General features: G+C 39.4%; 1 protein-coding gene across 2 annotated transcripts in view; it reads left to right on the top strand.

Moving 5' to 3' along the window:
- ADAMTS14 (ADAM metallopeptidase with thrombospondin type 1 motif 14) overlaps positions 1-25,188 on the top strand; it is a 223,474-nt gene that overhangs the window by 71,171 nt on the left and 127,115 nt on the right. Inside the window, exons 5-6 of one of the 2 annotated variants that reach the window (XM_063434909.1) lie at positions 8,470-8,553; positions 10,807-10,954. In XM_063434909.1, the coding sequence (XP_063290979.1) occupies positions 8,470-8,553; positions 10,807-10,954 (232 nt within the window). Of the gene's footprint in view, positions 1-8,469; positions 8,554-10,806; positions 10,964-25,188 lie in introns of both variants that reach the window. The other variant, XM_063434908.1, reaches the window with a different exon arrangement.

The raw sequence follows: 25,188 nt of genomic DNA, 5'->3' as shown, positions 1-25,188 counted from the left end.
AGGGAATTATGGGTCTGTGCACGTTTCTTCTTCTACCAGGAACAGTTGACTCTATTGTGTTTTGTTTTGTAGCATAACAAATACTAAGAAACAAGTCCTGCGCTCAAACTCCCATTACTCCTGGGTGGCAGCAATGACCACAGTACATATCAGCCAAAATACATGTAGTAAAAACCAAAGAAAAAAAAGTTACCTGCGCTCTTAAACAAATAGCTGACTTTGATAACAAATAGCTGACTTTTATTTTGTTTTTTAAATGTTCCTTTCCCTCTGAAGCGACAATTCCTCTTTATGAGGCCCACAGGCATAGGATAGTGTATCACAGTGTTCGCCTTCAATTCCCTTAGAAAAAAGTGCATAAGATCAAAGGCCGCAAACTGCTGTTGGCAAAAAATAACAAGGAAAACAAAAGGGAAAAATTTATCATGGAATAATAAGGGGAAATAAAATATTATATCGGTGACAGTGGATAGGGCTGGCATTAATTTTTTTCTAGTGCTACATTTCATTCCAAACAAGATACTGACACTATGGATACTCATTTAGGGATTATGGGAAAATATTGCTTATAGACCAAAAAGACCCCAACACACACCTCCTAATGTGTTGTATGTTGTTACTTTTTCGCTCACCATATCTTATTTGGCTGTTTAACTCTTTTCTCATTTCTAAGTGAATTAATATATGACATGTTGAGTGCCTAGAGAGTAATTATTTTGATTTGTGGAGGCTGGTTTAAGATTACCATCAAGGGATGATTAGTAGGAGTCTGAATGAAAGATACCGCATATACTCGAGTATAAGCCGAGTTTTTCAGCACATTTTTTGTGCTGAAAAACCCCAACTCGGCTTATACTCGAGTCAATTGTCTGTATTATGGCAATTTACATTGCCTTAATACAGACAAGGGGCTGTTTGGGGCTGCAGAGAGCTCTTACTTACCTTTCCTGCAGCTCCTCTGTCAGCTCCCAGTGTAAGTCTTGCGAGAGCCGCGGGGTCATAGTGCGGCTCTCGCGAGACTTACAGTGTGAGCTGACAGAGGTGCTGACCAGACCGGCACAGAGGAGGAGGGAGCTGACAGGAGCTGCAGGAGAGGTAAGTAAGAACTCTGCCAGCCCCCCTCCTACACAGTACCCATCCACTGGACCACCCGGGAGTGAGAGCCCCCCTCCCTGCCATGCATCAAGCAGGGAGGGGGAGGAAAAAAAACAAATAAACATTTAAATAATAATAAAAATAAAATAATATTTTAATAATAATAATAAAAAAAAATAATAAAATAATTAAAAAAAAATAATAATAAAAATGCCCACCCACCACCAAGGCTCTGCAACACACACACTCACACTGCATTCATATACACACACTGCACTCATACACACACACACTCATACCCACACACTGCACTCATACACACACACTGCACTCATACACACACACACTGCACTCATACACACACACACTGCACTCATACCCACGCACTGCACTCATACCCACGCACTGCACTCATACACACACACACTGCACTCATACACACACACACTGCATTCATACACACACACACTGCACTCATATACACACACACTGGATTCATATACACACACACTGCATTCATTATATACACACACTCTAAATAAATATTCAATTAATATAATTTTTTTAGGATCTAATTTTATTTAGAAATTTACCAGTAGCTGCTGCATTTCCCACCCTAGTCTTATACTCGAGTCAATAAGTTTTCCCAGTTTTTTTCGGGTCGGCTTATACTCGAGTATATATGGTAATTGTATTATTCATTGAACACTGAGATCAATCAACCTTTACATTACTTTTTATTTTTGCACTGTGCCTTTTATAACATCTTTTTAGTCCTTTTCTAAATCTTTGCACTCTGAAAACTGTTTCCATTGTCCATTTTAAAAATTAAATGTTATTTCACTATTTAAGGGTACCAAAGACGCCGGTCTCTCAGGTCAGAACTGTGTCAAGCTTCCTAACAGCTGACCCTGTCAATAACCAAACCATTGCCAGTATTTTCTTTTTAGGAATGACTGGTTCGTGGAAGATGGTGTGTTTATTGTGCTAGCACAAACTCTGATCTACTTTTTCTAGCAGTTACTCTGTTGCCATTGAAAGCCATAACCTGACACTGTTGTGCTCCGAGCTGGAATAAGAACATTTTATTATTGTTTATATCCGATATTCCCTTTGGGAAGCTGTAACCTGCAGGTGTTTTTCTCATCAAGTCGGAGAACTTGTTTTATTTCACTTTCTCACTTAGGATGGAAGTTCTTGCAGGGGGTGTCTACAAATGTTTCTCCCACTTAGATGAGAGAGAGTAGAGAAATGTAAAAGTGGTAGGTCTGTTCAGATGACATATTGACTATTTATGTTGGCTACTGGTCTCATACATTCAACTGTTGGCATTAGACATTCTAGATGACAGTTGTTAATGAGCTATGTAAAATAAGACAGTAGTTAAAAACCTTAAAAATACATTTTTTTTATATAATAATCAAAATGTATTTTTGAGTAACTTGGCAAGGTTTAACCCCTTAAGGACACATAACATGTGTGACATGTCTTGATTCCCTTTTTATTCCAGAAGTTTGGTCCTTAAGGGGTTAAAAAGGCAATTTATGGGGTTTCATGTATAAATTTGTGGTTTGAACTTTTTTTGTATGCTTGATACCTTAAATTCCACTCAATATTCCACTCCCAAGAGGAAGAAATACAAACCTACAGTCATCTTCCAGGTATCTCAGATATTACAGAAATAGAAGCAAACAATGTTGGATTTACATTTTTTGTTGTTAAATGTTTTATTTTTTTTTTATTTTTTTTATTGTTTTATTTTTTGTTACTAAAAAAGAAATTACATGTACCCTTGAAAAGATAATAGTACTTAAACTGGAAATCGGTCTTTCAGGTCTTCCAACTGTCCAGCTTGTGGAAGGATAGATACTTTTTTAGTATCCTGTCCCGATATTGCTCCCTGTTATTTGCTATTGACAATGTAGAGAGTATTCAACAGCATACACTGACATAGTGGGTCACGTGTCTGGTTTTCATGACTCAAGTTGCACCACTAGTGATGCCCACCCCTGTCCCGATCCCAACTGTCATCTAGTATGGTCTTTACTGAACTTAGCAAAAAAAAAGAAACTGTACTTGAGCCACATGCTAGGGCCGGACACTGACCTATACTGAATTAAAGCGTCACTGTCACTGTCTGGGGACTTTGCAGAATTCACAAAGATCCCTGACGGCAACATTGCCGCCAGGGGCTCGGTGACCAGAGGGGTTAAAAGTGAGTTTTACTTCATCTTACCTGAACTGACTGTGCGAGAGTACGTCATTGAGGTCTAAGATTCTCCATAGACAGAGCCAATTCCCCGACAATTCTAGACAGCGGTAGCTACACCCACTTCGATCACCCACTTCGAACACCCACTTCGATCTTTATGAATTACAAATTTTTCAGGAGGGGGGTGACAATGCCACTTTAAATACATGTATTTGACTAGATACATGGTCAAAAAACTGCAGAAATCATAATATTTTGGACTGGCTATGGGTCACTCCAAGCATTATAACAGTGTTGCATTGTTATAAAAGTCATGGTGCAGGGAATTGCTTATAACTACTGGACATAGCAAAAAAAGGCAGGATTTGTATTTTTTCCCTGAGTTACATATACTTGCATAACTATGACAAACATCTCTCTCCTCTCCTGGAGAGCCTGCTTTACAAAATGGTGAACAGGGCTCCGTATATGGCTCAGACAAAACTTGGCTTATTGGACAGTGGCATGAGTGAAATTGCAGCTTGGTTATTAACAACATATTTCAAATGTGTTAAATGATATCAGGAAGGGTGGTGGTGGCTTTCTTCCACATATAGGTGAGTGGTAGAAAACCTACTTTTCGTTAGAATTCTGTTTTTGTTTTTGGCAATAATGAAACACAACACAGGCTTGATGAGAAGGCATGCAAGTCAGTCTGCAGTCTAAGGTAGTAGCATATATGTAATGTTTGCTGCAAGTGTTTTACCTATGATATCTTTATAAGAACCAAGTCATGTGAATGAGCATACTGTGTTTTTTTTTTATCTTACTTTGCTAACATGAAAGTAGAAGACCTTGTGAAGACTGTTTAACAGATGCATTCCATTAGCTGTGTCTTAGATCCAGAACTAACGTGTCTCCTTGATGAATGTGTTGACAAAAGAGGTCTACTCCTGGGAATGTTCCCAGGAAAGAAGCAATTACTAGGCCACTTCATTGGTTCCAGATTACATGGTGCATTAGTAGTCCATGCCAAACCTTTCTTTCCTAGGAAAGGTCACTGAGAACGAAGTCGCAATTAATTTTGGAACCCATCTACAAATGATGTATGCTATCTATGACCTGGTACAGTCTGATTTTAGAAAAAGGACTCAGAAATATCTTTGATCTTTGTGTTTAACATCTTCCGGTTGCTAGAGAAAGTGGGAAACTACTCAGTCAAATTACTTTTTATCTCTCTGAATCATTTAATGCTGCAGACTATATTTCAAGCTGGGCCTGCTGTCATACAAAACTCCACATAACCAGGCTTCCAGCAGCTCGAAAGAATCTCATAATCATATGACCCAATTCTACCTCTTAGATACACAAGTTAAACTCCTCTGCAACAGTCCTCTGGATCTCACTACCTGGGTTTGGGGCCCCATATTTCACTTTTGCTACACCAACATTACAGAACTCTTTATTTACTGTCATTTCCTTGTAATGTGTAAACTTAAATAGTTAAGTGTTATGAGTCCAGCTTCAGAGAAATGTGTTATTAAAAACAGATAATGTTTGTTATTTTGTGTCAAATAGAATCATTGTAGGTTGACCTATACATCCACTTATAAATAGATAGATATGGAGATTATTTTGAGTCAAGAATGGTTCTAAGTTGTTTTCTAAGTTATTTAAATATATGCTTTGTTACTATATACATAGTTACATAGTTACATAGCTGAAAAGAGACTTGCGTCCATCAAGTTCAGCCTTCCTCACATATGCTTTTGCTGTTTATCCAAAAGAAGGCAAAAAACCCAGTCTGAAGCGCTTCCAATTTTGCAACAAACTAGGAAAGAATTCCTTCTTGACCCCAAAATAGCAGTCAGATGTCTCCTGGGATCAAGCAGCTATTACCCCACTAATTAGAAATTATATCCCTGTATGTTATGTTTTTGCAAGTATTTATCCAATTGCAGTTTAAACATCTGTATAGACTCTGACAAAACCACCTCTTCAGGCAAATAATTCCATATCCTTATTGCTCTTACTGTAAAAAAAACTTTCCTTTGCCTTAGATGAAATCTCCTTTCTTCAAGCCTAAATGTGTGACCTCGTGTCCTATGTATAGCCGTGTTTATGAATAGATTTCCAGATAATGGTTTGTACTGGCCCCGAATATATTTGTATAATGTTATCATATCCCCTCTCAGGCGCCGTTTTTCCAAACTAAAGAGATTTACATTTTTTAACCTTTCTTCATAACTAAAATGCTCCATTCCTTTTATCAATTTTGTAGCTCGTCTCTGCACTTTTTCTAGTGCCATGATATCTTTCTTTAGAACAGGTGCCCAAAATTGCACAGCATATTCAAGGTGTGGTCTTACCAGCGATTTATAAAGAGGCAAAATTATATTTTCATCTCGAGAATGTATGCCCCTATTTATACATGACAAACCCTTACTGGCCTTAGCAACGGCAGATTGACATTGCATATTGCTACCTAATTTATTGTCTATAACAATTCCCAAATCCTTCTCATGTGTGGTTATAGAGTTTGGAATTATAGAAGTAGATTTCGCTCTTGGTTAAAGTATTTTTGCATGATCATGTAGACTCTAGCAGGGAACAGAATCCTCATGTATAGTTCTCAAGTAATAATATTCAATCTCCAAATCCAATCCAAACAGTCAAAAGGTATCGCAAACGTCAAATAACACAATACTAGGAAATCCTCATTATTTGCTCATTTATAGAGTGCATATCTGCTTCACAAGTCATTGTGAGTGCTCATAAGTAATCAAGTACATATCTGCAAGTGAATATTGTTTGGGGGAGATTTATCAGAATGGTCTGTTCTACAAAGTGGTCTAAATCACCAGGGAAACTAGTAGAACCAGCAAGCACATTCCATTGGTGTCTTCTCACATTTTTGAACCACTTTTCAGGATAGAACACGTTGATAAATCTCCTGCTGTATAGCTTTGATAGCATGTTACACGTTCGCATCAAGCAACCTTTAGTATATTTCCTTCTAACCAGAAGTATGGGATGACAATCTCTGCACAGCATCCATTTTATCTAAAAGAAAGTTAACTGTTTTAAAACTGGTGGACGTTCATCACTACAGTAGAAAAATGTCATGAAAATTAAAAAACAAAACAAGCTGATCCAGACCACTCTAGCTTGAGACCCATCTTTTGCAGAGAAAGTGTCTCAGGCTAGAAACATAGGCATGGCGAATCAAGATGAAGAAAGAAACATCCAGCCGTAGTCCAGTTATTTATTTATCTCTATTTGTTCCATTGGGATTGGGGGGTAAAGGGGGGGAGGGGTAGGAGAACCTCTCTTTCTGTAATACTGTCTAGGATTTCGCTTTATAGTTTAAACACAAACAAAAGCATAAGAAACTATATTCTGCTAAATCAAATTATACCATTGATGGCACAAATGTGTAAATTGTAAGGAAAGTTTTGATGGAGACATAAAACCAAATCAATGTATGCATATGCTTAGTGTAGATCAATATTTATTTGCTTAGCAATTCCAAACAATAATGATGTTTGTGTACAAATTAATATTGAAATGCAATGAATTTACAGGGTTCTTTTTTTCACCCATCATAATATTTATTTCTTTACAGTTATTGGCATTAGATGGTGTTTTGCTTTGCTTAGATATTCTGTCTCACTTCTTGTGCGTTAGCATGAGAAGTGAGGTTATAGAAAGTTAACAGAGGTCTGTTAAAATAGGTTGTAGAAGAGGAGGGGGACCTGTAGGTTTTGTATATTTATGTATCTATGGAGACTCTTCAAACAGTCCAACCTAGGATATATGCTTCTTTTATTTAACGTTAACATCTTCCGAGGCAGCTTTATCCCTCATCCAACAAGAGTACAATTAGAACTATGTTCTTGCCATGAAAAGACAGAGTCATGGGGATATGTGATCCCAAAATCCAGAAGGAAGGGGGATTCCACATCGCTAGATGTCTTCTCTCATTTTATTACTTTAATGTTAAAAAGCAAAACAAAAACAAAAAAACAGTGCTTCTCAACTCTTTCTCTGTCAGCTTAACAGGTTGTTATATAAAATGTTACCTCTTGATCCTTATTTATTAAATATAAATTATCACCTTTCACATGTCTCTGGAATATTGGGTCTGTTGTAGGTGACCCAATATATCTTTAATATGACGAATGCTTAGTTGCGTACAGACCTGTGTTTGTGCGTGTGTGTATTTATTTTTACATAATTACATTTTTCAGATGTATAAATGTTATTTTTATCCATGCTGTATTTTTTTTTCTTTACTTTAGCAGTAGGTGCAGTTTTTCCTTATATGTATTTTCTTTCATTATAAGCTCCTCACACCAGGCCCTTTACTAGGTTATTTGTCTGATTTGGTAAAGTTAAGTCATGGTTTTGTTTTCAGGCAGTTGTTCGGTGTATGTCCTATAGCCAGTGCTGTATGACCTATAGCTAGTGATCTCAGGATGGACCGAACCTTTATATCATAGAAGACAGTCCATGAGGGGAGCTAGCTGCCACATTAGATTTCTGTATGGCCTTTCCTGTGGTGTAATTGGACTCCCCAAACTGTCCAAATAGTGGACACAAAGAGAAAATTGAGACAAATGGTAAATAATTAAACAAAACTGAAAGACAAAAGTAATGGCTATCAGAAAATAAGAGGGAACAAGACAGAGTATGTTTTGGTTTATTTACTGACATTTTGGATCTATTTTTTTGAATTATCACTAATTTTCTACTTTTGCACTCGATCTTTCTTGTATTGAAAGTATATAAATTCATAAATACCCCAGTTGATCTTGCTATTTCATCCAGCAGATCAAAGGTGGTTTATGATACACACTCTAAAAGACTGGTATATATTATTCATCCAATTTGGGACTTATATATTTATACTTGGACTATTTGCTGCTATGAAACATAATGCTGTGATTTTATACTGAGTATAACTTTGTCTGCCTGAGTACACACATTTGCATTTTAAGAATTTCCTCATTTTTAGAAATTAGAATTTTATTGTGTAACTATAAGGCATTCTCTTCTTTTTATTGTAAAAGCTCCTGGATAAATTGTATCTTTTCTACGTAAATGGTAAATAATGTTTCCAAAGTCTATGCTATCATGTGCGTATTATTTGAAGTGTTATCCAATTTGTGTTCTTGTTTCAGGTAGACGAAATTTACCATGATGAATCCCTTGGAGTCCATATCAACATAGTCTTAGTGCGAATGATTATGGTGGGATACAGACAGGTAACGAACACATCAAGAAGAACTGATCTTTCTGAACATGTGAATGTGTTAGGTGAATACTTACATAGTCATTACATACTTGCAGTCATTTATATTCATGGAATCCATGGGACTACATTTAGTAGGAGTGCTAAAGTTCCATGTATTTCAGTAATTGATTATTCAGTCAATTAACTAATGAACCGGCAATGCTAATTTTGCATGTTTAATAATAATGTAAATATTGATTTTCCTTTTCTCAAAAGTGGTTTCTGAAATAGTGCAAGTAACAACATGTCCGTGTAGCCTTACCAGATGGAAAGGTTACAGGTCCATTTTTTAAAAAAATGTTACAGGCTGATCCTTTTTCCATTTTACACCCAGTTTAACTTGGGTTGCATTCCTTGTAAGTGGATCAAATAATATATCTAAATTTAAGGGACTAGCCCTCTCCAAAGAACAGGGATGGGCAGTTCAGTTGCTGTAGTACACATAACCTTAGGTTACATTGCAAGTACAAAAATGCTTATAATGCTTAAAATGCTTATAAATAAAAATTCTGGATAGTAAGCTATTGTACTTGTCTGATGGCAATCCCAACCAAAATTAAGAAGGGTCCTTGAAACATATTAGGTACTAAATTCCATATGACTCTACATTGGTGTTTACAGCAAGAGTTTATGGTTTATTTAGTTCTGTGTTCTACACTAGTCTACCTCTTTGCATGTTAATAGACAGTATTGGTAAAGATAGTTAGGACTTAAATAGAATAGCACATGCCATATGCTAATTTGTATAGCCAGGTAGAGCATAGCCCCTGGTAATGTCATTGTAGAAAGGAGGGGGTTTAATTTTTGCTAAAGATGTCTGCAGATTGCTGCAATTGTAAGTAGAAGATTTAATAAATATTGGACAAAGGCGCCCTTTGCTTCATTACCAATGTGAGAAACATAAACATTTCCCTTGAAGTAGCCCATTAAACCGTGACACACATTTATGCTATCAAATTTAAATATTAAATGTCTTCTCTGCTCTTCTGTCCAGAAGTAAGCGTATACTATAATTTTCCCCTGAAATACATAACTGTGATGAAACTTTCAAATCAGCTCATGATTTTAATTGTATTAAATTCAAAGTGCTTATTTTTCGTCTGAAAAGTTTCTGACTACTTTCTGCTTGAACCCTAAAACAAAGAAATCTGACCCAATCCCTAATTTAAAGGGTCAATAATGAATTCATTTCCAAGAAATCATCCCACAAGTGCCAAATGGACACATAAGGGAAAATACAAATGTAAAGTAAAGATACATTTGCAATTAGGTTCTAAATATTTTCACTCCGTCTCTATACTAGTAACATATTGAGAACATACGGAGGTCATTCAAAGGTGTTAATATTGGGGACAGAGAGGGAGATTAATAGAGATTCATTAAACTTGCTTTAGTGGCAATATGTAACCCGTAGAGTAATTTATAGGCGAGGACCAGAATTTTAAATTAAAGTCTATAGAATAAAGAAGTCAATGTTTAAACTGGAAAATGATGTGTGAGACGACTGGAAGTAACAGTGACAGACCCGCAAGTATCATTGGTTACACTTACACACTTTAAAGAGGTCAGAATTTGTGTAAGCATGATGAAAAGCAAGTTGCAGTAGTCGAAAATGAGATATTGAGTTCTTGACAAACAGGTTTTCTGAAAGTGGTACTTCTGAGCTTTATTTCTAAGATATACTCAGCGTGGTTTGGAGTGAATAAAAATCAGACATTACTTAAATAATGACTCTTCTGATAAGTGAAACAACATCCAGTTAGAGGAAAAGAAACAAGATAATTTGTGACATGATCCAAGAGATCCGGGGTAGGAAGTTAAATCTAAGTATCTTTAGCTGATGGATGCCACTAAAAATGAAAGGTTATTAGGTTGCAAAGAGGAGGCTTTTTAATCTCTTTAGTAAAGTGTGTAAGAGTAGATTTTAAACGTTGAGCGGAAGGTACTTCACCTGAAAGAGGAAGTGAGAAAGATCGTAAAGATAGTGTTAACAAAGCATGTGGCCCAAAGGGCCAAGCACCATTCACCATAGCAACAGTTTAATTATTGGTCACTTTCATGATATAATTCCCAGAACTAGATCAAAGAGGGTCAAGTAGGTACATTCAAACAAACATTGTTTTTCTCATTCATGCACTCTGGCATAAAACACTAGGTACTAGTTTTAGAAATTTTACCTGATGTATTATATATAACATAAAGACATGTTTTGTTTCTATTTTAGTCAATCAGTTTGATTGAACGTGGGAACCCATCAAGGAGCCTTGAACAAGTGTGCCGCTGGGCTCATTCCCAGCAGCGTTCAGATCCAGATCATGCCGAACATCATGACCATGCAGTGTTTCTCACCAGGCAAGATTTTGGTCCCGCAGGTATGCAAGGTACTGTATTTTCTTATGATGCCAACCAGTTATGTAAAGCATGCTGGTTGAGAGTGGATTTGAGCCAATGAAAAGCCAACATTTTCACATGCAACCATATACGTTCAAAATGATGCACAGCTTGGAAGCTTTGTAATGATGAGAAAGGGTGGTTGCATGTTGAAGGCATAAACGTTATAAATAAATAATGGAGATGTTATTACAACCATAAATCACAAAAGTTGTAATTCTCTATTGTGAGTTTGTTTGGTGTGCACCTCCCAATCATTTCAAATGGTAGCCCCTTGAAAAACCTCCTAAAATAAAGTTTTTCTTTTCTGTCAGGATACGCTAATATGCCTAACATGCAGAACGTAAGTAAAAATAAAGAAAACCCTCGGGAGAACGACCAGATACAAAAAAGGTTTAAATAGCCTAAGGTACTCTAGGATTGACTGCCGGGTAGCATGTGACATTGGAACGTGTGTATGTGACGTCACACACACGTTCCCAATGGTCAGGGACCTAGGGGTTAACTTGGAAAAAGGCTCTGACTTGCAGCGGCCGACATCTCTAATGATATCAGACCTGACCGCTGTGTGAAGGGAGTAGCTTGAGGAGCACCGTTGGGACTGAGACTCTGCGCGGAGTGAGACTGGTGGACGCTGCAGGAGTCAGGAGAGTGTGAACCAGCGGCGTACCCACATGGAAATTGGAATGCTGCCACAATGAGATGCGCCCGAGAACCCTCTCAGGAGCGAATTTAGCCGGCGCCGTGACAGGGGCATGTTAACTCTAGAACATTTCTGGAAAATTTGTTTTCTGTAGAGACCATTTAAAAGAACACTTTAGACTCCTAAAGCAGTCTAGCTTGTGTGAAGAGTGTGTAATGTATTTTTCTTTTTTCTTTTTCAATTAGTGCAGGTTTCAGTAGAAAGTGGCACTTTTAGAAATTAACTTTGTTACACCCTTCTGGCTGTCAATAAAACAGCCAGTTCTATAATGTCCTGGTTGATTAGCTCAGTAAAGCTGAAGTCAAGAGGCAGACAATTGCCTAGAGCATCTGCCTTGGTTTTAGATATAAGCTGAATAAACACATGCTTCATTAATGTTTATAGGGTTTTATTTATTTAGGTAGCGGAGTGTCCCTTTACTGTATCTTAAAATGGCATTAAGACCAAATTAACTTGTTTTCACTCAGACACATCAGACCTTCATAGTTTCCATGGAATTGGGTCACTGTGAAAGAAATGAGGGGCACAGGATGAAATGTTAAATAGGAAAAAAGTAAAATATCAATTATGGATAAGATTGTATTTATAAATTTTTTTTAAAGCCAACTCCAAACAGCATTTTATACATGAAATTGCTATTTTATTTCATATGCTTACGTGATGGGTGTGCATTTTAAATGTTACAGTAGTACATAAATATTTTAAATAATAAAAATCACTTAGTAGTAAAATGGTTGGCTAATACAGTTTAAAACATTTTATTAAACCCCATATGTGTACTACAGAGGGCTCCCCACTGGTTGGAATCAGCGCAACTTTTTGGAAGAGATTAAATTAGGCTAAGGGAAAAAGGGTGTTTAGAGCATTCATACTCTCCCTTCTATTTTGTCTATAGCCCAGGCAGCCTCATATGACTGATAAAACAGCAAAATGATTAGCTATACAGTGTGCATCACTCAATGTGTCCTGTGATGTACAGTGTGCATCACCAAGTGTTGGCCTTGCTCCTTCTGCGAGGTATTTCCTGTGAGAGACACTGTTAGTGGGCAGTTATCACTTCCACTTTCTGTACAGCCTCACACAGACACTAAAAAAGCTGGGACAGCACTGGGTTTTACCCCCCTCTATAACTGTTACTGCATCTCTAATATCAAGTAGGAGGCTGACTGGACTACATAAAACATTGCACTTATCTCTGACACTTATCTCTCCCCAACATCCCACTTTTGCTTCCAAAATTAACATTATAACTGCTGAAGACAGACTCCCCCTTCAGGACACGCACCTGTAGATAGATGCCTACACTAGCTAATTGGAAATTCATCCCTTACCATAACCGCACTGCTTACCTCAGTGCAATGTGAACTCTTCTGATACTGGGAGGAGTCTGGTGTTCATTTTTCTACATAAGTAATAAGTGTCCCTTTAAGTTGTTTTTGAGCATTTGCCTTACATATAGGGGTTAAACTGTTTTTGAATGGTTTTCCCTCAAATTTGATTCCAACGCCCATCTGCCCTATCTCTTGCTTTCCACGCAGCAGCTTCTGTCTTCTTATTCTTCTGCTTGAGCACTGTTGATTGGCTGAGAGAGTCATATGATGCTTTCATAACTTGGATCTTAAATAATAAATATTAGATCTTAAATAATTTTGAGGGGAAAAAAAAAAACACCCTGAAATTTTAATGTTTTAAATTATTTGGCAGGCATTAACAATCACTATTCTAGTTGGTATTGAAACACAGCTCTAACATTATAAAATTAACAATTTTGCACCAGATTCACTTTGTAGCCTCTTGGTCTTCAAGCTGCATCACATTACTTTTAGAGAAAACATTTTTGTCATATCCCATGTTAATTCAATGATTTGACAGTAAAGTAATGGTTTTAATATGCTGCCCAAGACAACAGTAGGATACTAAAAGTTAATGATATAACCAAAAGGAAAATGTCAGAGCTCTTCAGAATAAATATGCCCTCCCAGCCCCCTAACTTGACAAAGTACACAATTACAGTAAACTGTAAAACACGTTTGAATGGGAAGGAGCAGAGGACCAGACACAAAATTGTTTGCTTAGCTTTGGCCACACGGTGCTAATAATGATGAGACAGAAGCAAAACATAGTATCTTCCTAAAGACAATATATTATTGCAAGCACTTCCCTAACTCTCTGTGTTGGTTTGTTTAACCTGTGACCTATGAATTGCTCTCATTGTCTCTGGTGGAAATCTTCCCACATTCCAAAAATCCCATTCTGGTTCATAGGTCATGCCTTTATTTAGCTCATTAGGAAAATGATCACTTGCAGAGTGACTTCTTGTTCTTTAACCCTTAAAACAGCATTTCCTCAATTATTTCTCATTGTGATGCACAAACATGTATTTATGCATAAGTATGGCTGGTTTTGAATCCACCGCAATTTACTGTCTAGCAATTAGACTGATTTTTAACATATAATCACATTACACATCCTCATAGATGGTAAGCTTGTTTGAGCAGGGCCTTCTTCACCTCTTGTCTCTGTTATATTCTATATGTCAATTACTTGACAAATATCCCCTTTCTATAATAGTAAAGCACTGTGGAATATGCTGGCATAATATAAATGCTAATAATAATAAATGGTAATTATTAATATTTTCAAAGCACTTTTAAAGGTAAGTTTTTTATGATGCAGTTTAAAATTTTGCTGTAAAAAGGTAAACAAATTTCTTGACTACCAAGTTGCAAAGCAATTTCTACCTGATTAACCCCTTAACGACCGAGGACGGTTCAGGACCGTCATCGGCATTTTTGCGTTGCCGACCGATGACGGTCCTGAACCGTCCTAACGGTCAGATGTACTTACCTGATCGCCGTCATTCCCCCGGCGGCGATCGGTGGTGCTCCCGTTGTGGGGAGACTGCCTGCAGCCCAGACAGTCTCCCCATGGCGGATTAGGACCCCTGTGGCCATGTGATCGCCCAACAGGGCGACCACATGGTCACAATAGGTGTCCATGTGCCTGCCTGCAGGGGGATTGTCTGTGCTGACAGGCAGTCTCCCTGCAACTGTAAAATAAAAATAAAAATTAAAGTTAAAGTTAATAAAAAAAAATAATAATAATTATATATGTGTATATATATACGATATATAGACATATATTATATCTATATAATATACGTCTATATATCATATATATAATGTCATGCTAAGTGTATTTTTATATTAATATGTACATATATTAATATAAAAATACACTTATAATTAAATTACACACGTATATATATAATATATATATAATAACTATATATATTGTATATATATATATTATTATAAAATACAAATAATAAGTAAATTAAATTAAATTAAAAACATTAAAAATAATAATATTTTTTTTTTAAAAATTACATATCTATATGCAATCTTATTCTAACTATTCTACGTGCATATTTATGTAATATTTTTACATAATTAAGTAATTTTATTAATTGCAATTTGAGGGACCTGCCTGCAAACCCAGGCCGAAATTCCAGAGAATTTAATTTGCTAGCACTGTATTTTACCCTGTAACTTTCTATGACACCCTAAAACCTGTACATGGGGGGTACCATTTTACTCGGGAGACTTCACTGAACACAAATATTAGTGATTCAAAACAGCAAAACCTATCACAGCAATGATATTGTCAGTGAAAGTGACTTTGTTTCGCATTTTTCACACACAAACAGCACTTTTACTGATGATATAATTGTTGTGATATGTTTTCCTGTTTTGAAACACTAATATTTGTGTTCAAGAAAGTCTCCCGAGTATAACAGTACCCCCCATGTACAGATTTTATAGTGTTTTTGAAAGTTACAGGGTCAAATATATGGGTCAAATATTTTTACATTGAAAATGGCCAGGCTGGTTATGTTGCCTTTGAGAGCGTATGGTAGCCCAGGAATGAGAATTACCCCCATGATGGCATACCATTTGCAAAAGAAGACAACAAAAGGTATTGCAAATGGGGTATGTCCAGTCTTTTTTAGTAGCCACTTAGTCACAAACACTGGCCCAAATTAGCGTTCAGTTTAGTTTTTTTGTTTTTTCACACAGAAAACAAATATGAACGCTAACTTTGGCCAGTGTTTGCGACTAGGTGGCTACTAAAAAAGACTGGACATACCCTATATTGAATACCCTGGTTTGTCTACTTTAAAAAAAATATGTACATGTGGCGTGTTATTCAGAGACTTTTGGCAGATAATAGTGTTACAATGTCACTATTGATAAATTTGAAAGAATATATGTTTTGAAATCGCAATATCCTACTTGTACCTTTAACCCTATAACTTGCAAAAAAAAGCAAAAAAGCATGGAAACACTGGGTATTTTAAAACTCAGGACAATATTTTTAATCTATTTAGCAGTTTTTTATTCGCTTTTGTAGATGAGTAAAAGATTTTTCAAGTAAAAGTCAATTTTTCATCATATTTGTTTGTTTTTTTAAAATTAAATTACATGAGATTATATAAATAATGGTATGTAAAGAAAGCATTTTTTGTCCTGAAAAAAACAATATATAATTTGTATGGGAACAGTAAATGAGAGAGCGGAAAATTACAGCTAAACACAAACACCACGAAAGTGTAAAAAGAGGCCTGGTCGCAAATGTACAACATCGCAAAAACAGTCCAGTCCTTAAGGGGTTAATCAAGCTGTTAATGCTGCTGATGTCAATATTATTATTTTTTTTTTTTTAATTCTTTATTTTTGTAGTGCAGGAGGGTACAAAATATAAACTTGCGCCACAACAGCGTTCAATAGTATGGGAACATAAACATGTAATACAGTGGCCTTGAAAACATGCACATTTTTAAGGATAAAGGTACTTATGTAGATATGTCTTTGCAGTAACAATCAAGTTAAAAGTAGATTTGTCTGCAGCTTCCTGACTAATTTGGCACTCAAGGTTATACGTAGAAGAAAAAACAGTTCTAAGCTATCTCTTAGCATATGTTTGCAGAGGCTTACAAAATAAATCATGTTGGTACTACGGTTTATAACGCGGTCTAATAAACAACTTAAAGGTTCACCAAGGAACATATGTAGGCTGTGCCACAGATAAATAGATGTATGTGGTCTGAGAGGAAGCTTAGTGTCTTGTGGTCCGCCCTATGGTTTGATGTCCCCTGTGACCCTGGGGAGGGGGGGGGGTGTGTGCGGGCGCGGGGACTAGGGGGTAAATGGACTCCCTGTGTCCTAGGCTTGTCTGAGAGCTATGTGAGTGCGGGGATTAACGAGGCAGTAAGGTTGCCCAGCGTGTATACTACTCGGACATGCAAGGTTGGTGGTGTCCCAATTTGGTCTCCGTAAGGCCCTGATGTCAATATTATTGTCCTGAATATTCTGCCTTGCCTAAAATTCATGCTGGATATCTACTGCATATATAAAAAAAATCATGCTGGCTATCTACTGCATATAACCTTGTTTTTTTGTTTTGTTTTTATATATAATTCTTTATTTTTGATGTGCATAGCAAGAACAAAGTTAACATTGTATACACATAAAAGTGACAGTTTACAAAAAACACATGTATCGATAAGTGTGTACAGAAGAAACATGACAACTTTTTTTTTTTCTTTTAAAGAAAGAAAAGACAAAAATATATAAGTAACATTTGGCTGTGTGTTGGTCAGAGACATTGCTACACCTTAAAACGCAATTTTTGCAGAATGAAGGAGACCCAAGATGGTGGTGGGATTAAATAAAGGCATATAACTAGGCAAACAAATGAGTGTGGTTATGCAAAACATTATTGCTGTGCAAAAACAATATGCATGATGGTGATCAGAGAGATCAGATTCTAAGCGAAACACTTACACAGTTATGCATGATAGAGTATGGTCATATGGTCAAAAATAAAATTAATTATACATGCTGAATAAGTGTTAGAAACATAGATTATAAAACAGGAGTCCTTCCCAGTAAAAGTTGGATAATTTAAGGCCCACAAAAATGCTATGCTACATCTACCATTGCCCCCAACCGATTCCCAATAGAAGGGGAAATTGCCTGGGCTCTGGAGGAGTGTCCCGGATGTGTGGCATTCTGTATCCTAAAACTGTTAGCTGCGAGCATGCATAGGACGTCTCCTGGATCTCTTGTACTCCATGGCCGTCGGCTGGAGCAGTCTTGCAGGAAGATGTCCCTGAATATAGAGCAAAAGCCTGACTTCGAACTGCCACATGCTTTGCTCCGAGCACATCAGGAACAGGAGTGAGGGTATGCTCAGCATCAGCTGGCATCTGCTTTTGAGGGGGACGCTCCAGCCGCCCGGCCATGCTTGGAGCACAGTGCAGAGACCGGGAGCTCATGTTCCCACTGGTAAGTTGTTTCTCAGCCTCGCCTGCGGTCTGCAGGGGTAGCTGTATTTCCTGCTGCCTTGCCGCTAAACTGTACCAGTATCTCTCGAAGATGTTGTCGAGCCTGGCTATTGATGCTGCCACCCACGCAGCCGTGTTTCATGTTGCGACCTCCGCCATCTTTGAGGCCATGCGGTCCGACTGAATGGTTACTGGAGGCTACAACTGTGAGTGTGAGCTGTTAAGTTAGGTGTACTCCTGGGACTCGGATAACCCCTGCCAGTCCAAAGGGGGGGGAGTAGCTTGGTCAGATGCAATCAGCTGGAAACGGCATCAGAAGATTGTCTTTCTCTCTGACGCCAGCTCTGCTAGTAGGCCACAAAGTTTACAGCTCGGGCAATACAGGTAAGGGAAGCCCCAAGTTTGGTGTCGCTCAATTCACCAGTGCACCCACTAATCAATAAGAGCAGTTTTGCAGATTAATCTGCTGCCTGCCTGTAATAATTTGATTAATAGCTCTGCCAAGCTCGGGAGCTCATGCAGCACACGTGCAGTCTGCTTGCCAGTCAGACTTTGCCCCCCCAGCATACCTGTATTTTAAATCAAAAATCTACTCAGTCATATAGTCATCAACATTATTGCGGAATTAGATCAGCAATGTATAATATTCAGGAGATTTTACCCAACTCTCTGTAAGTAGAAGGGAAACTAGCCCGAAACAATCTCACATCATATGACTAATTGTCCTAAGCAATTCTGAATCACAGTCCTATGGCAGAGAGATATGCTTGCTGTAGTTCTAGTGATTTTATAATCCAAAGTTCCCTGCTTCAGTAGGAAAATAAGTTTTACTTACAGAAAATTCCATTTAAATGTATTGATTATTTTTCTGTTAAATGCACTAGACAGCAGTATCACAGGACGAATGAATGCATAATGAATAGATTGGATGGGGTCAAATAATTGAAGTTTAAAGCTGGTTGCTTTAGTCTGGTCATCTGTGCTTCAGTGTTGGAACAAAGTGGCAGAGGGAGATTTGGGCAGGAATATTCCTTTTCTTTTTTTTTATTTAATGTTACATTATTTATGTCATAGTAGTTTATTTTAAACGACTTCACCTGAATTAAAACTCTCTCTAACCTTGTTACTTCCCTTCCATTGCCCGCTTATTTTTCTTATCAAGTGAAATATTATTGTCCACTCTTTAACCCCTTAAGGACCAAACTTCTGGAATAAAAGGGAATCATGACCTGTCACACATGGCATGTGTCCTTAAGGGGTTAAAGCAGTGAGGCTTTTATCACTAAGTTCCAGAAACAAGGTGAGAAGAGAGATATGTCTGCTACAGTCTAGATCTCTTTTGCATTGCTCTCTATTGGTCTTGTATGCTGTATGTGCCTTAACTAATGACTTGCTTAGGCCCCAGTATAAATACTGCAGCAATTAAATACAGATCTCAGGTACACGACTCTGACCCTACCTCATTAACATCAATGCAGGATGTGGTTGTGTGGAGGCAAATGGTGGTTAACATAATTTTATCTCCACCCAAATACGTTGGTGCCCTTGTTATGGCAAGACTGTATAGTATTTGGCACAAAAAAGTCCAATGTGCTTCACCAGTCTATTAAGTTAGCATCTTCTCATCACACAATGTTTATTTTTCTGCTTAACGCATTGGTTGAGCACCTACAGCACAATCCTTGTTATCATCGTCCAGTCAATACATAAGGAAACAAAAAGAGATGTAGACCAAATACTTGTCTTGTTTCTCTTAAATCTCATAATTCCTCTCTCCTTCCTGTAACTAAATGCTTCCTGTAAGCCAATAAAAACAGGGGGTTAAAATAAGCACCCTTATTTTCCTTAGACAAAGAGTTGGCTGACACGTAGCCCATATGTGACCAGTACAATTATAGGGATCCATACAAAACATTCAAAGGTGGTGCTGTCTTAGGTTTGTACTGAGTATAATATGAGCACTCCTGCTTAGATATAGAATAAAAATAGAATTAATGAATTGCAACAAAATATATGCCCTAAATCTCCATAGGGTGTAGTTTTGTGACTTTTATATCAGTGAAGAGGTTCACAACGCAACAAATACACATTTGTTGTTTTGAAAATTTAAAATGTATGCATCGTGCCAAAAGTAGAATTGCACAGTGTAATTCATAACTACACATCTTGAAAAATGAACTTCCTGTGTGTAACTATTTTTAAGAAAATCCTTTACCTCTTAACAGGGAATTGTGACTTCTCTGGAATTTACACCATTAAATAAAATATTGAAAATCACCTATAACGTGTGTTAACCATTTAAATTTATGTCAAAAATTTAGCAAAAATAACAATATAATTCAGTCCAGACAAGGCAAAGCCAGGGCAAACATTGCAAATCAGTTGGAGAAATACAAACGTTGTTTAATTTCTAATTTACTCTGTACCCTTTCTTTATGTTGACTGCTAGATGCAAAGAATGTGATAACTTCTTGTGTCGTTTCATGAAGCACTCTGTGAAACGACAGGAAACGCCTCTAGTGACTGCTTGTTCATCTATCTAGATCAAGCATGTCAAACTCAAACTCTAGCACGGGCCACATAAACAAGGTTTAAGTTTATGTGGGCCGGAAAAAAAAACACACCCTTAAATTTATATAGAAACTTCCCCCTAAACTAAATCCCAGTCCTCCCCCCCATATACTAAATCAAAGTACAACCCTCCTGCCAACAAGCAGACTCCACTCACATTGTCGCTGCCAGTATGCGACTCCGGAGTCCGGCCTCTGGTATACCTCAAATGGTGTCGTCCGCACCCTGTGCCAAATCTGATCCTCCCACCACTTCTTGAAACCCTGTGAAGGTGGAGCACGTCTATGTCATGTCGGAATGTGACATGCCGTGCACCTCCAGGTACTCCATTGTCCAGTCGCAGCCAATGCAACACTGACCAACACACACACACACACAAACCACACACACACACTGACACCCACACACACACACTCACTCACTGGCAGAGACACACACACACACTGACAGACACACACAATGACAGACACACACACAGACACACTCACTGACAGACACAGACACTCACTGACACACTCACAGACACACACACACTCACTGACAGACACACTCACTGACAGACACACACACACTAACTGACACACTCACTCACTGACAGACACACACACACTGACAGACACACACTCCCATTAACACATTCTTGCAATCACATCATTTTATTTATTGCTTCCTTCCTTTGGGAGCTGGTGTGGGCCCTCTTCTATCTGGAGCTCAGCCTTCCTGCTCTTTACAGCTCCCTCGCGCGCAGTTTAGTGATGCTGGGTGTCGGAATGTGACATCATTGCTATAGACGGTGCGAACGAGTGAGCAGTGAGGAGCAGGAAGGCTGAGCTCCCTCGCTGCCGCCTGGAACCTCTCCTCCCGGGTGTCACGATTCGGGGAACCCAACACGCTAACATACACACAGACACACACACAGAAAGTGTGCAGTACCGGTCCTTAGAGTGGCCGGGCTAAGCACACACAGAATAGTCAGGAGACAAGCCGAGTAAGGGGAACCAGAAAACAGAATAACGAGAAACAAGCCGAGGTCAAAGGGTAGGAGAAAGTCACAAAGTCAGTATAACAAGCCAGAGAGTACGTAACCAGAAATCACACGTTCAGCATCAATACTATAAAGCAAAGACCACAACAGGGCAGGGAGGAACAGGAAAGGTAAGTATATAAACCAGAAGGTTAATTCTGATTGGCTAATTTCCAATCAGAATTAACAATCACACGTGGGAGATATCTAAACCTCCCACTGTGATTGAGGCACTGTGCCTTTAACGCCGGGTCAGGTGACTGACCCCGGCGTGTAACAAATTGGCCGGTCTCCCAGCGTGCAGCGTCATGCATGCTGCCACTGGGGGACCCGGAAGAAGACGCGGACGGCACCCGTGGCTGGGAGGATGCCGCCCGCCGAACACCTGGCAGGAAGGGGACCGTGGACGGCTGGAGGGTGAGTGCCGCGAGCGGACTGCAGCCTCCCCTTGCAGCCGCCCGCGGGGTCCTGACATTACCCCCCCCTCGAAGACCGCCCAGAGGGCGGGAAGCAGAAGGCTTCAAAGGAAACCGGGCATGAAAGGAGCGGATCAAAGAGGGAGCGTGCAGATCAGAGCACGAAACCCAAGATCGGTCCTCAGGGCCGTACCCCTTCCAATCCACCAGATATTGCAGCCGACCCCTAGAAACACGAGAGTCGAGAAGGGCAGCCACTTCGTACACATCACTGGGGACAGCGCGAGGGGAAACAGGCCGCCCGAGGGGACGAGAGAACCGGTTGCAAAGCAAGGGCTTCAAAAGCGAAACGTGAAACGTGTTCGGAATGCGCATGGAAGAGGGCAAGTCCAGGGAGTAGGAAACGGGGTTAACCCTACGTAACACCTTGTAGGGACCAAGGAACCTGGGAGCGAACTTCATCGAGGGAACCTTGAGGCGGAGGTTCCTAGAGGACAACCATACCCTATCACCCGGAACATAGGAAGGGGCCGCACCCCTATGGCGATCAGCAAACTTCTTCTGAGCAGCCGCTGAACGGGACAGCGCAACATGGACCTGATCCCACATCTTCCGCAAAGAGGCGAGGTGCTGGTCCAAAGCGGGCATTCCCTTGTCGGAGAACGCACCGGGAAGGACGGAAGGCCGAAACCCATAAGCAACCTCAAAAGGACTTAAGCCAGTAGACGAATGAGACACCGTATTCCTGGCAAATTCAGCCCACGGAAGGAGGCGAGACCAGTCATCCTGGTGCGCATTAGTGAAACAGCGCAAATACAATTCCACAGACTGATTAGCACGTTCGGCTGCACCATTAGATTGCGGGTGATAGGAGGAAGTAAACGACAAGGAGACCCCCATCTCAGCACAAAAACCCCTCCAAAACCGAGAGACAAATTGAGGACCCCTGTCAGATACAATATTCTCAGGTACCCCATGCAAGCGGAACACTTCCTTGGCAAACACCTGAGCAAGCTGAATCGCAGAAGGCAGTTTCTTAAGCGGAATAAAGTGCGCCATTTTAGAGAACCTATCCGTCACAGTTAATATCACTGTCTGACCATCGGAAGGAGGAAGGTCTACAATAAAATCCATGGATAAGTGGGTCCATGGTTTATTGGGTATCGATAGAGGCATCAGGAGACCCTGGGGTCTCACATTAGGGGACTTACACTGCGTACAGACCCGACAAGCCTGCACAAAATCCACCACGTCTCGCTTGAGTGAAGGCCACCAGAACTGTTGAAGGAGGCCCTTATAAGTCTTGGTAACCCCTGGATGACCAGCAGTTTTGGCGGTGTGAAATAAAGTTAATAACTTCTTTCTGTCATTCACTTTAACGTATAGTCTGCCAACAGGCGTCTCAGGGGGTGCTTGAGTTTGGTATGTCTTAATATTATCAAGAACAAGAGACGAAACAACCAAACGGGTAGCAGCTATTATCTGAGACGCAGGTACAATAGGTTCAGGGGTCGAGTTAACAGATTCTAGAGGTTCATACTGTCGAGAGATAGCGTCAGCTTTGGCATTACGGCAACCAGGTCTATAGGTAATCACGTATTGGAAGCGTGAAAGAAATAGAGACCATCTAGCCTGCCGGGCGGACAACCTTCTAGCATCAGCTATATAGGAGAGGTTCTTATGATCTGTTATAACCATAACTTTGTGTCTAGAACCCTCTAATAAGTACCTCCATTCCTTAAAAGCTAACACAATAGCTAATAGTTCCCTGTTCCCAACATCGTAATTCTTTTCTGGATCAGATAACCTTTTTGAAAAGTAGCAACAGGGATGGAGGGGTTCGTCATACGATGATCTCTGTGACAGTACTGCTCCCACGCCTGATTCAGAAGCGTCCACTTCCATAACAAAGGGAAGGGAAGGATCAGGGTGGCGTAGTACTGGAGCAGAGGCAAATGCCTTCTTGAGAGTTTCGAAGGCCTTAAGGGCTTCAGGAGTCCAAACCCTAGGGTGTAGACCTTTCTTAGTCAGCTTCGTTATAGGGGAGATAAGTGGTGAAAAGTTTCTTATAAATTTCCTGTAATAGTTGGCAAATCCTATAAAACGCTGGATAGCCTTAAGACCTTGGGGAAGCGGCCAGGATAGTATGGCTTCTAACTTAGCAGGATCCATACTGAAACCCTGTTCGGAAATTATATATCCTAGAAATTGCACCGAGGTCTGATCGAACAAACATTTTTCTAATTTACAATAAAGTCCGTTCTGTAATAACCTTTTCAGCACCATCCTAACATGATTATGATGTGTCTGCAAATCAGGGGAATATACAAGGATGTCGTCAAGGTACACCACGGCACAGACATGCAATAGATCCCTGAGGACATCGTTTATGAGGTCCTGAAACACAGCGGGAGCATTACACAGTCCAAAAGGCATGACTAGATACTCGTAATGTCCGCTACGTGTATTGAATGCTGTTTTCCACTCATCATTCTCCTTTATACGAACAAGGTTATAAGCCCCCCTGAGGTCTAATTTAGTGAAGTATTTAGAACCTTTGACCCGGTCAAATAACTCCGTGATGAGGGGAATAGGGTAGGCATTTTTAATCGTTATATTGTTCAGGCCCCTGTAGTCTATACAAGGCCGTAGGTCACCCTCCTTTTTGGCAACAAAAAAGAAACCAGCCCCAGCAGGAGAGGAGGACCTTCTGATAAAACCTTTACTTAAGGCTTCCTTTATGTACTCCTCCATTACCTGGTTCTCTTTTTCAGAAAGAGGGTATACCTTACCCCTAGGTGGCATAGTACCAGGTAAGAGGTTTATGGCACAATCATATTCACGGTGCGGGGGTAGTTTATCTGCCTCCCTTTTTTCAAACACCATAGCTAGGTCCGCATACACAGGAGGAACATTAACAGAAAGTGGTTTGGCTGTGGGTACATTAAGCAAGCCAACAGGACAAACACGAGTCATACATTCCCTTTGACAAGATTTCCCCCAGGAGAGAATCTCCAAACAACCCCAATCAATCATCGGATTGTGTTTAGCCAACCAGGGGAAGCCCAAAACGACAGAGGCTGTAGGGGAGTTGATTATTTGAAAGGACAATCTTTCCTTGTGCAAGGCACCCACAGACATAACCAGTTCTT

The sequence above is a fragment of the Pelobates fuscus genome, chromosome 10, assembly GCF_036172605.1.
Source record: "Pelobates fuscus isolate aPelFus1 chromosome 10, aPelFus1.pri, whole genome shotgun sequence".
In the NCBI taxonomy this organism is placed as follows: domain Eukaryota; kingdom Metazoa; phylum Chordata; class Amphibia; order Anura; family Pelobatidae; genus Pelobates; species Pelobates fuscus.
The sequence above is the reverse complement of the archived record's forward strand: the minus strand, read 5'-3'. Positions and strand labels throughout refer to the sequence as shown.